Genomic DNA, 13,435 nt, shown 5'->3' with positions numbered 1-13,435 from the left:
GAAGACTAGACAAATTCATGGAGGACAGGGCTATCAATGGCTACTAGCCATGATGGCTGTGCTCTGCCACCCTAGTCAGAGGCAGCATGCTTCTGAAAACCAGTTGCCGAAAGCCTCAGGAGGGGAGAGTGTTCTTGCACGCAGGTCCTGCTTGCGGGCTTCCCCCAGGCACCTGGTTGGCCACTGTGAGAACAGGATGCTGGACAAGATGGGCCACTGGCCTGATCCAGCAGGCTCTTCTTATGCTCTTATGATGGTGTCCTCCAGCAGCTAGCTCGGCTGAAAGCGAGGGTGGGAGCGCCCGCCTACAGCCGCGCGGCAGCTGAGGCAGCAACGAGACTGCTTCCGCCTCCTGCCTGTCCACACTTTGCCTCAGGGTGACGGCAAGAAGCCGGGACCCCCTCCTCCCCAATGCTCAACTGCCTCCCCTCCCGTGCTCTCAGCCAATGAAGCAGCCCGGGAGGCCGGTCCAAGTCACGTTATAAAGGGGCAGGCGGAGGAGAAAGAGGAGTGACGGGTAGCTGGGCTCGGTGTGAGTTGTTTCTTCCTGGCGAGAGAGTCGGCGCGAGAAAAGGGTCTGCGCGAGAAAAGGGTCTGCGCGCGTCGGCGGGCATTAGCCATGTGCGGTGAGCGAGCGAGCGAGCGAGCAGGGCCCGGGGGGCTGGTTCCGTGCCGCTCTGCGTGCTGCTCTGCGTGCTTTTAGATGCGGAGAGGGAGCAGCAGTAGCCATACGTCACGGAAAAGGGCTGCGGGCATATCCATTCTGAAGAGGGAGGGGGAATACCTTCCTTGCTGAGCAAGAGCCTTGCTGTTCTAATAGAATAGAGGGGCCCTCCCCCCGTCCATTTTGAGGGGACACGTCCGTAGATTTTGGGCTGCAGAGTCATCTTATTTTCAAGGCAGTTAGAAAGGGGAATGAAAAATAAAGCATCCTGTCTCCCTCCCCCAAAAGCTCAACAGAAAGAGATGCTTTCTTCATGCGAGTTTTTCCTCATTCCCCATCCGGATCCTTATATTGCGGTGCCCCCTGCTTCCTCTGGGTAGCCATTAAGCTGCAAGGCGAGCGCACAATGCTCTTCCTTCTTCCAACGTTCTGGTTTGTTTATTTGCGGAGACGTTTTATGACCCGCGCTGTTTGTAGCTCGCTGTGGTTAATGCATCTTCTCATGGGGTACGTATTGGAAGGGCCACAAAAACAGCAGGAACAAGAAGAACTTTTGTCTTTCTTTTCAGAGTATAACTTTGTCCTTTAAATGCCTCGGGTAAGTCCAAGCTTACGCACTTAGGCTGCTTACACCCTATACCTTTGAAGCACATTCCCCTCCCCCAAGAATCCTGGGAACTGTAGTTTACTCCCGACCTACAATTCCCAGCACTCTTAACAGGATTCTTTTTTGGGGAGGGGTATGTTGTGTATGCAGCCTTAGCGTTCCAAGATCTTTTAATTGAAATTAATGCACATTCATGAAAGTGTTTCTGGATGGTAACTTTTTCTGCATTAGTAACTGTTAAAGTCTCCTTTGTACTACTTGAAGGAAACTGGAATCAAAGTCACAAAAAGAAATTTCCCATTCAGGTTTCCTTTTCCCTCCTGGTCCCAAGAGGCTTATCTCTCCTTCATCATTAAAATGTATTTTGATGGTTTTATTTCAATGGGACATTGGTGGAATTCTATGTTAAAATGTTCAGTTCATGCCTACTGTGTACCTTTCCTATAATAAGAAAGTAAAAATGGGGTGAAATCTGGGCTCCCCGAAATAAGACAAAACGAGTGTTTAAATGGTCATGAAATCTGCTCACTCAGACAGTTCACGTGATGCAGATGGCCAGGTACTCTCCCTTTGTGGATTGTACTGTGTTCATGGCATCTGACTCGCACAGCACGAACACAAGTCAGTTTTGCACACCACTGTTCGGCCTGTTCTAGGAAGGTTTGCAGAGGCACATGGTATTGCAGTTTATGTTAATTTCAGGTAATAGCCTGGTTCATATGTTTAAAAAAGAGTTTTAATTGTATGCACTTTGGTAGCCCTTGATTGCAAGGGCAGAGCCTTCTGCACATAAGGGCTCTGTTCATGTATTTAATTAATCGGGGTAGAGCCTGTTGCCATGATGTCCCCCCATGCACATTCACTGAATGCAGTTTTGAAATCTGAAAAGGGATAAACTGTTGATACGACAGTGGTATAATCCTGATAAAAGTGTCCAGCCATATGAAGAGAGGCTGTATGAGCAGATCTCTAAAGCTGTAGCTGCAGTTTTTATATTATAATTGCTGTCTCAGAATATCTGAGTAAATAAGAATTATTTTGGGAGAATGATCCTATGGTTAAAAAAAATCAAAGAATACTGAAGATTATTTTAGTAAAGTAAAAGGGATTGTTTGACAGTAGATGTGCATTATAGGTGGTATTCAACTAAATAATTGATTAAGTGTAAGTATTACTACTAGAACAATGGAACTTTCCCCCCTCTCCCCATCCCCAAATCTGCTCTGGAGGGCTCGGGAAACCCACAGAACAGATTTAAGGGGCACACAGAGGGAGGAGAGGGGGAGAATATTTAATTGCGCAAGGAGAAAATCTTGTGCTTTTGGAACATTTGCCTTAGCGCTGTGTTGAATACAGCCCTAAATGCCTGAGCATATATATGAGAATTTGGATTGGACATGACTTCCAGAGCTGAATGTAGATGGCCTCCTTCAGATCCGTACTTTCAGAACAGGAAATTGCCCACACTTCCAATTCACTTGAACCAATGAGTTCTCTTTTAAAGGTGAACAAGAAGTACCTTTTTTATCTGTATCAGAAGATTCTGTTCTAGCGTAACTGACCCATCCAAATTGCTCTGAATGACTGTACCATGCTAAAGGAAATCTGATCCAGAATGACCGGTGTTACAATTGGTTACTATTTCAAGATTCTATAACTAGAAATGGAAATAATACTAAATAAAGTAACACATCTGTAGTTGTAGATTAGGAAATAGGGGTATTGCACTGTTCAATCAAGTTTTAACTAAGGAGTGTATAGCTGACTCAGTATGAAGTAGCAACGAGTATGGTGTGATTTCAGAGCACTCAGCTTTTTTAACACCCATCACTGCTGCCGTAGCAACCAGACAATTTTGGTGATGTAAAAAGAATATGTAAATAAGAACTCTGTTCCAAAAATGTCACTGGAAGTGGAGAAGGAAAGATTCCTGCTAATAGCTAAAACTCCATTTAAAATACTCATGGCAAAACAGGCCCAGCTACATAAGAAGTTTAAAATATATTATTTGTTTTGTAAATTAGAAAAACCCTATATAATATGTTAAAATGCCATATATTTAAAATAATTTTAACAGAGGACTGGCGACCTGGGAGACCAGGGTTTGAATCCCCACACAGCCATGAAGCTCACTGGGTGACTTTGGGCCAGTCACTGCCTCTCAGCCTCAGATGAAGGCAATGGTAAACCCCCTCTGAATACTGCTTACCATGAAAACCCTATACATAGGGTCGCTATAAGTCGGAATTGACTTGAAGACAATCCATACTTCCATACTACATATGATTAACACCAAGCTGGATTGGACATGGTGTATTATTGTGACATTCTTTTGTGGAAAAATTATCAGTGAGCTCAATGAAATAAGCTTTGAAGGGAAAATGAGAAAAATCTGAGTGTCAGCCAGCATTATTACTACAGGTGGGACTTAGAACATGAGAGCAGCCCAGCTTGATTGCACCTAAGCCAACCTTTGCCATCCTGGTGCTGTGCTGGCTGGGGCTGATGGGAGTTGTAGTCCAAAATATCTGGAGGGTACTAGGTTGGTAAAGGCTGATCTGGGCAGATGCTTCTGTGAAGTTTGCAAACAGGAGTTGAACGCAACAGCCCCCCCCTTGGTTTGCCCTCCAGCATTTGAGAGGATGGGGAGCCTGTGACCATCTGGAAGTTGTGGAATTCCAACTCCCATCAGCTGCTACCAGCAGGGCCAGTGGTCGGAGAAGACAGGTGTGGACTTCAACAACATCTAGAGGTACTGCCTCTGAACAAGAGGGTTCTGTTAGTGATCATGGCTAAATGACCGTTGAATGAATTTGACTAACTCTTCTTAAAAGGCTGTTGAACTGGATTAAAGGTTAAGAGTTCAGTGATGTGCCTGAAAATGGCACATAGGTGCATGCTGCTGTAATACATGTATTTCACGGCTTTCACATTGAGATGTTTAACCTTACAGTGAGTAACTGAGTATTGGAGACTGGTCAGTTTGTCAAATTATCTGCAAGAGATTGACATTGGCATTGAGCAGGGGGTTGGATTTGATGGCCTTATAGGCCCCTTCCAACTCTACTCTTCAGTGATTATGACATTGGTACAATTGAAGATGCACTACTTCCTAAGAACAACAGAGAAACAAAGTAGCTATAGCAGCTGGAGAATAATCAAATGGAATTACAGGGAGATGGGCCAGCGTAAGGAGACTGTTTTCATTGCAGAAGATAAATGGAAGCAAGGAGGACCCAAAATGCTCTTGGCAAGACATATTTAAAAACTGAAGGGGAGTCCTGACACTACTTGTTAGACTCAAAGTACAAGACACCCCTATCTTCATCCTGGTAAAATAACTACAAGCACTGACATTCCTGTGGAATTTCCCCACTGAAAACTCTCAAGGATCCTTTCTTTACCAACCAGTTGCATTCCTGAAAGAGGAAGCAAAAACTTCAAAGCCTTGATGAGTGATAAAAGAAGGAGCCTTAAACAAAGATTAGGTTGTACAACTTCTAACTGACTCTCTGCTTGAACTTTAGTTTTTCAAGTGCCAGCAGGCTCTTTCCATCACTCCTCTTTGTAATTTGAGAGTCTTTCCCGTAGAGAATTACTGCTGTACAATCATTTAAAAGAAACTTTTTTTTCTTTGTTTAATCAAACCAAATGATTAAGTCAGTTCTAAGGAGGAGTATTTACAACATGCTGAAGACTGTGAGATGAAGCTGTGGTTCAGGAGCTTTAGCTTGGAAGTGGGGTATAAATCTAAGAAATAAGATAATGAGGTTGAAAGGGAAATGACGTCGTCAACAATAACGGGTTTATGGTACAGCTAAATATTGCATTGCATGTTGTTCACATTGATTCCTAAAAGCACATGAACTTATGCCACAATCTGTTTGTCTTCAAGTTGCCATGGAATTCTTCATTGTTTTTGCTGTCACCTAGGGTCTAGGTCCTAGATGTAAACTTGGAAAATAGTTTATCAAATTTAAGCTCCTTTCCCCCTCTAATGCTGGCACTTATGAAAGGTAATGAGAAAGCTAGAAAAGAAGCTTTAAAGTGTACTTGCAATTCATCCTAGAAGCTCAAACCAAAAATGACCTTGTGTTTTATTTTTTTAAAAATATATAATTATGATAAAACAATATCATGCTTCAATTTTGGGAAAGGAAAGGTCTGGTTCCAAATATTTAACATTTGTGACTGACGTCATAGAAATATTATTTTTGAAAAAGTAAAAAAAATATTCCCCTCCAAATAAAAACTCCTCATCTGATTCATAGGCCGCTGAAGTTCAGATCCTGGCCTGATTAGTAGTTTGATTTTACCACTGGCAAATTCAAATTGTCTTGCTCTAAAATCTAGGCTATTTCTAAACAATTCCTAATGTCCTCACAGCATCCAGGTGAGCAGCACATAAACCCAATTACAGGAGAGAGGACAATCTGTTTGTGATAGGAAGTACATGAGGAGGGGGATGCATTTAATAAGAAGCAGTATAGAACTTGGCAAAGAGTCTAATACAGCGGTAAGCCCATTGACATTTAATGGTTTTCACTCTGTGTTGGATTTTGGCCTTCATGTGTTGAAAGGGAGCAGTTAATAAATTAATAGAAGGCACAGTAGAATGTGTGTGTGTTTGAAAGTGAAATTTCTTTTCCATGGCCCAAAGAATCTAATATATTCCTTGGCAGCCCAGGCTGCTGCTATCATTTTCAGTGAAGTCTCTAGTGGTTTCTGAGTCTCCTGGTATGCATAAATAGGAGCAGTGCTAGAGTTCAGTATAAACAAGGAACCTTTACCAATCACAGCACACTGGCTGCATTGTGGATAGATCCCTCAAAGAGGCCTTTCCTAGAGTGACACATGGATAAAGACATAATGTTGTGCATTGTAAAACACTGGTTCAGAAAATAGCAAAAGTCTGCTGTTTTTGAATTGAGGATGTGCAAAAAGTATTTAAGATACTGTTCTGAGAAAGTAGCAAAGAACTTGAGCTAAGCTCATGGAATAAATGTTAATAGCCATAAACTTAGGGTATTTTCTTGTTATCTCAGGGCAACATTTATGTTACTGTTTGGCAGCATTACTGGTATGTTTTAACAGAAACCAGACAAAAACCACAAAAGTCTTGAATATATGTTTGTGTGGCTCCCTAACAGATCTGTGAAATACCAGTTATATTCTTAAGTTTCCAGTTCAGGTCCACTGTCAAAAGATACCCTTTGTGTTACTTTTGAGAGGTGGGGAATTGCAGCCTAACGCTGGTTTCAAACGAACACACCCTTCTGGTGTTAGATGATGCATATTTATGACGTGTAGCTTCAGATTTGAATACAAAATGATATCATGCTCTCTCCTTTATTCTCACTTATTTATTCATTATTTTATCATTTCATTTTATGTAACAAGGAAATTAATCATAACAAAATCAGCTACAAACAAGGCAGTACAGTATATAGAAACTTTCAAGTACGATATGCTTGTCAGACTACAAAAATTCATGTTAAACCTGTTGTAGCCAATTCCTATTGGAGTGTCATCATAAAGATTTCACATCGGGGAGGAAGAATGAAAAAAGGAAAGGAAAAAGAATAGTGTGATCAATACATCACAGTTTTTAAAGGTCTATTTGAACAAGTTAGATTTGGGAATTTGGACTAGTCAAAATTATTTAGGGTGCAATCCAACTGCTGTTTACACCGACCTGAGGCAAGTTCAATCTGGCAGACCTGGGTCCCGGCGCTAGGAAAGCCTAGCCTGGCATAAGGGAAGCCAGCAGAAGGGCTGCAAAAGGGATGTTCTGGGGGGGGGTTGTCAGAGGAGGGCCAGGAGGACTTGCATGATATCCATGTCCCTCCTGTGGCCCTCAGTTGCAGCAGTTGGTATGCTGGGAAAAGGGGTTGTTTCCTTCTGTTGCGCCCTGCCGTCACAGCCAGCATCCTCCCTGCCAAGAGGCCTCCAAGTGGCAGCTGGATGTGGCAACCCCTTCCACCAGCTCCGTCTCCACCAGCTTCACTCCTGCCAGCCACCCGCAAATTGGATTGCTCTACCCATCAACTGAGTGGCCAAATATTGTTAAATAATGGCCAACTGTTTTTGAAGCATTAACTTTATCCAGCCAAAAAAGAAAAGATTCAAGCTCCTGACCAGTAGCAGCAGAGCTTAAGGGAATGGCATAGCCACTTATGAATCCACAGCTATGCTGCTTGCACTGGCCAGGGTGGAAGGTGGGAGGGGAAGGGAAAAAAATGCCTTTTAGTTATAGCAGCTACCAGGCACGAACAGTAAAAAGGCTCGCAAAGAGCTACAAAAGGGTTCCAGAAGATCTTTTATAGGCCCAGCTCAATCTCCTCCCTGCTCCCCAAAGCCCCATTTGGGGGATTTCTCCTGACTATTGCCAACAGGGATACGGTTGGCACTACTTCCACCTGCGCATTGTTTGAGTGGGTGCGTTGGGACACTTCTTGGTGGAGGCTGATAGAGTTTGGCTGGGCAGAGGGACTCTTATCACCTCATCCAAAGCTGATTTGGATTGCTGTTAATCATCAACTAGTTTGATACTATGCTAATTTAAAAAAAAAATTTAACTGTTAAGAGTGAAACAGTTACCTGGCCTTGGTAATAAATGACATTATATTGTAATAAGTTTCCACCCCAATTGGTGTCCTTGACTTCATGGTATATTTGACTATGGTCAAATAATAGGCAGTCATTTATTTGGTCAGTTAACTGTATTTAATCAGTCAATTGACTAGTATCCCAGAGTAACAAAATCAGAATTATTTATATGTTTAAAACTGGTTCAAGTAAGATTGTATAAATTGTGTTCAGGTAAGAAAGTGTTAATAGAATGTTAGTAAGTGCAGATGAGGTATGACTGACAGGTGGGAGGAGGCGTGAGTGAGAATTCCGAGGGGAGTTTTGAAGAGAAAAGCCTTTGGGGTTGGCCAGTTAGAGGTAACTAGGATTAGGGATCAAGAAGAGAACATCTAATTAGAAGGGCTGTGGGTCTTCGGGGATGATTTCATTGAGATTAGTGGGGTAGGATAGGGACAATAACAACTTACTCATTTACTATCACATTTGACATCTTGAAAGTTTGATTCAAAATCCCATGTGTCAGCTTGGTCAAGAGTGCTACCATCCTAAGGTCCTATTCTGTACCTATACCTATATCTATTTTACAGACAAATAACACCAGTGGTCACCTTTTAGAGAAAAGGTGGTGGGTTCAGAGGGTACAGCTGACCCAGGCTGAGACGGACTTCCTGGGGATTTTCGATCCAGGTGTTTCAGAATCAGGAGGTGGTAATTCCAGAAACACAAGAACATCACAGCCAGTCATAGAACAAACTTGGTTCATTTGTGTCCTGAGTTGGGAATGTCACTAAAGTGAAATAAATCCTTGGTATTGGCTAAAACTGCATGATACTGTATCAATTATTGAGGAGGGTGGTCAAATTCTAAAGATGGTTACTTAATTGTGTAACATACTTCATCTGAGCACCAAAAGGAGAAGGGAAAATACCCTCTGTGGTGACAGGACCTTGCGGGATTTGTTGCAAAATGTTTTACAGTAGAGCTTTGAGGTTATGGGACTTTATATTTACTTCTGAGTTATTATGCAAACATACCAAAGTATGGGCTTACCATTCTTCTTTTTACCACCTTTTACCCAACAGGAATCTTTGCATATCTGAATTACAGAGTGCCTCGGACCAGAAAGGAGATATTTGAAATGCTAATAAAAGGGCTACAAAGACTAGAATACAGGGGATATGATTCTGCAGGTATGTAAACAATCTTGTTGTGAACAGTTTGCAGAGTGGTAGTTGAGTTAGTTTCATGCAGCAAAAAGAACAAAGAGTCTTGTGGTACCTTAAATACTAATACATTTTTATGAGGTAAGCTTTGGTGCACTCAAGCCCACTTGGTCACATGCATGAAGTGATATTTTAGTTGATAGGTATATAAAGGAGCAGGGCCAGTTCCAAAGGGCAGCCAGGTGGGGCACTGGCCCGAGGGCCCCTGGGGCTAGAGAGACCCCTGAGGATCGCTGCCGTGGATCGCATGGCGAGAGCTTTGGGGCTCCGCCATTCCCTTACTACCTTGTTCTGCTGTTGCACACACTGCAGTGCCCTTAACAAAGATGGCGGCTGAGGTTTCCCTAAGGGGCTGAAGCCTCTGCCGCCATCTTGGCTGATTAATTAAAGCTTGGCAGAGCAATCCAAACCTCATTATGCTGGGCAGTGACATACATGTTGATGACATTGAGGCTTGATTACTGTAATGCACTCTACGTGGGGCTGCCTTTGAAGATGGTTTGGCAATTGCTGTTGGTTCAAAATGCAGCAGCCAGAATATTAACTGGATCACAGTGTGAGGATCATATCACCCCTGTGCTTTCTTGACTCCATTGGCTCCTCGTTTGTTTCCGGGCCCAATTCAAAATGCTGGTTTTGAACTTTAAAGCTCCAAATGGCCTTGGACTAATGTACCTGAGGGACCGCTTATGCCCATATGTACCTGCCTGTGATTTAAGATAATATGTCTCTGGTCTCCTCTGTGTAGCTGGAATGAAAGATAGACTAGCAGGCATGCGGTAGAGGGCCTTTTCAGCTGTGGCCCCCAAGCTTTGGAATACTCTACCCCAAGAAGCCCGCTTTGCTCCCTCCCTGATGGGCTGGAGGTTCCCCACTCCTGTTTAGGAAAGTCAGGGAAGGGCCTACTAGAAGTGGTGTTGCCATGTATGTCAAAGAGAACAGAGTCTAACAAGCTAGAATTTCCAAATTTCAGTGGCACTTTTTGAAAAGTGTTGTCTTTACTTTTTGCATTTCTCCTTCTCCATACTTGCCCCACAGCTAATGACTTTCATTGGGCTTACCCAAATGCCCTGAGGTGATTTTATTTTTGCTGCTTTTAAGTCCATTGGAGCTTGTAACCTTGCCTTCCCCCTCCCCCAGCTAATGTAATCCAGGCAGTACTCCTGTTGTCTAAACATCCATCTTGTTTTGTAAGCCACACTGCCATGTAACTAAACGTTTATCCCAAATGTTAAATACAACTGTATAAGTTGTGTTGTGTGTTTCAGGTGTTGCAGTTGATGGGAATAATAATGAAGATAAGGAAAGGTACATTAAATTAGTCAAGAAAAGAGGAAAAGTAAAGGCCCTTGATGAAGAGCTGCAAAGTTAGTATACAATATTTTTGTGCATTTTTGTGTATTTATGTCCAGTCTTGCATGAGTGGCCATATAAGTGTGTTTCCTCAGATGTAGTGCTTCAGTGGAGTTACAGCCTTGTAACTGTGCATAGGGCTATATTTACACCCTGAACCAGAACTCAATCTGTCCTGTTTGTGTATCCCACCCTTGACACTTTCCAACCTCTTTAGTATAATTCTTACTTGATTGAATACACATGTATAGCAATATTGTTACTACATAACAGCCATTAGATTGTTAGGAGTGGAGAAGGTGAGTTACGTGTGTATATAGTATTGCATACTAGAAGCTGAGGTCAATATGAGACAGTGCCCCCCACCCCACACTACGTCTTGATGTAATTTCAGGTCTAGACTGCTGAGCTGGGGAGGTGGTAACAGCACAGAAAGAACAGACAAGAATGAACCCCTGACTCTGTGTAGATAGGCCCAGGCCCCTCTGCTTCTGTCAAGATATGACACAAAACTCTGCTTCCATTGCCATGTGTCACATGTATGCTGCAGTTTGCTGTAGAAACATAGGAAGGTCCATCTAGTTCAGCATCCTGTTCTCACAATGGCCAACCAGATGCCTATGGGAAGCCTGCAAGCAGACCCTGCATGCAGCAGCACTCTCTCTGCTTGTGTACCCCAGCAACTGGTATTCAGAGGCACACTGCCTTTGACAGTGGAGGTAGAACATAGCTTAATAGTCATTGTCTACCCATTCTTCAGTACTTAATGCAAATGGATTTAAGAGGCACAACAATTGTTCACGATTTCTCTTATGTCTAATTGCAGCAACAACAAAAAGCCCATTATGAACTGATGTATTCCATTAACTACAGTGAAAAATTAAACAGTTTTATAGCTAGCCTTTTATAAAGTGTTTTCCAGACAATTACTTTTTCTTTTTTAGAAAGAAGTTATTGCCCTTTTGCTATATGGAGTTCAGATATGTTGGAATTTATTTGTGTGTTTCTCCTATACAGAACAAGAAGGTCTGGACTTAAAGGCAGATTTTGAGACACATTTTGGTATTGCTCACACTCGTTGGGCAACTCATGGAGTACCAAATGCAGTGAACAGTCACCCACAACGATCAGATAAAAGCAATGGTAGGTACCTTCTGTTTTTTTTTTTTAATTTTAAAAATCTGGAATTGCATATTAAAAGTGCCATTTTAAAAAATGGCTTTAAAGCCCTGATTGAATTAAGGCGTTAAGGTTTGCTCTTACCTTTTTTTGTGTGTTTTCTTATTTCTCCCTTTCAGAATTTGTTGTTATCCATAATGGGATCATTACAAATTACAAAGATCTAAGGAAGTTTTTGGTAAGCTTAATAACAACTGAATGTCCCAAAATATTTTTGTGCCATTTCAACCCTGTGGCATGATTAGCTTTCATGCTGTGGCCTGGTTCACATGACACACTAAGCCAAAGAAGGCTTTTTCAGTTGTGGCCCCCACCCTGTGGAACTCCCTCTCAAATGATCTCCGCCATGCCCCTTCCATGATGAGTTTCTGCCAGGCCTTGAAGACCTGGCTCTTCAGGCAGGCTTTTGGGGTGGGCTAGATTTTATCTTTATTGTTTTTTGATTTTCAATGTCTAGGTATTATATGCCTATGTTGTATGTCGCCCAGAGTGGCTGGACAGCCAGCCAGATGGGCGACTAATAAATTCTATAAATAAATCTTGGCTTAGTGAGACCACGCAAATATGCAGGCTCACAGAGAGAAGCTCACACTGACTTTGCTTCTCCCTGGTCCTTCTTGCTGCCATGCCATGATAAGGTGAGCCAATGTTTGGCTTAGTGTGTCATCCAAACCAGACTTGAGGTTATACAATCTCCTCAGTAACCACAAACTCTAACCAGGACTCATGATTAAGCTGTCTTCTTACGGGCTGTTACAGAGTTTACTTGGAAGTAAGTCCAACTGTGTTCAATGAGGCTTACTCCTAGGCAAGTGTGTATAGGACTGCAGTATAAATGAAGTGTCTCTAGCTTGAAAATGTGATTTTTGGTGGGTGGTAAGAAGGATGGTAATGATGATCTTGACAGTAGATGGCACTAGATTATGTTGTATACAAATTTAAAAGCCAGAACTAATTTTGTTTTTAAAAAAACTGTTCCAGGAGACCAAAGGTTATGAGTTTGAATCTGAAACAGATACTGAAACCATTCCAAAGCTGATCAAATATGTGTATGATAACAGGGAGACGGAAGACATTCGTTTTTCTGCCTTGGTTGAGAGAGTCATTCAGCAGTTGGTGAGTGAGGAATTCTCTATTTTCTATAATAAAGAATATTTAAGGCAATATTGAATTACTTTTCATAGAATCGTAGGTTAGAAGGGGCCTATAAGGCCATTGAGTCCAACCCCTTGCCCAATGCAGGAATCCAGCTTAAAGCTACCCAACAGGTGGCTGTCCAGCTTCCTCTTGAACATCTCCAGTGTTGGAGAGCCCACCACCTCCCTAGGTAATTGGTTCCATTGTTGTACCATTCTAACAGGAAGTTTTCCCAATGTTTAGTTGAAATCTGGCTTCCTCAAACTTCAGCCCATTGTTCTATGCCCTGCACTCTGGGACAATCAAGAAGAGATCCTGGCCATCCTCTGTGTGACAACCTTTCAAGTACAGTGCTATCATATCTCCCCCCCCCCCCGCCAGTCTTCTCTTCTCAAGGCTAAACATGCCCAGTTCGTTCAGTCTCTCCTCACAGGGCTTTGTTTCCAGTCCCCTGATCATCCTCATTGCCCTCCTCTGAACCCATTCCAGTTTATCTGCATCCTTCTTAAAGTGTGGTGTCCAGAACTGTATAAAGTTAGAATGTAGAAAGAACTACTCAGTTTTGTTTTGCTTGGAACACTGTAAAGAAATGGCTTTCAATTCCTAGTTATATCTTGCTTTTGTTTTTCATAAGAATAGCATCTTGTTACACAGATGTGCCTGCAGGTTAGGGTTGAGATG

General features: G+C 42.5%; 1 protein-coding gene across 2 annotated transcripts in view; it reads left to right on the top strand.

The window, feature by feature from the left end:
- Positions 1–380: 380 nt before the first annotated feature.
- GFPT2 (glutamine-fructose-6-phosphate transaminase 2) overlaps positions 381–13,435 on the top strand; it is a 34,580-nt gene continuing 21,525 nt past the window's right edge. Inside the window, exons 1-6 of one of the 2 annotated variants that reach the window (XM_061617287.1) lie at positions 381–626; positions 8,945–9,052; positions 10,354–10,452; positions 11,456–11,581; positions 11,737–11,795; positions 12,599–12,733. In XM_061617287.1, coding sequence (XP_061473271.1) covers positions 620–626; positions 8,945–9,052; positions 10,354–10,452; positions 11,456–11,581; positions 11,737–11,795; positions 12,599–12,733 — 534 coding nt within the window. In that variant the 5' untranslated portion in view covers positions 381–619. Of the gene's footprint in view, positions 627–798; positions 1,172–8,944; positions 9,053–10,353; positions 10,453–11,455; positions 11,582–11,736; positions 11,796–12,598; positions 12,734–13,435 lie in introns of those variants that run through there. The other variant, XM_061617288.1, reaches the window with a different exon arrangement.

The sequence above is a fragment of the Rhineura floridana genome, chromosome 3 (assembly GCF_030035675.1).
Source record: "Rhineura floridana isolate rRhiFlo1 chromosome 3, rRhiFlo1.hap2, whole genome shotgun sequence".
In the NCBI taxonomy this organism is placed as follows: domain Eukaryota; kingdom Metazoa; phylum Chordata; class Lepidosauria; order Squamata; family Rhineuridae; genus Rhineura; species Rhineura floridana.
This window is presented reverse-complemented; position numbering and strand designations above follow the sequence as displayed.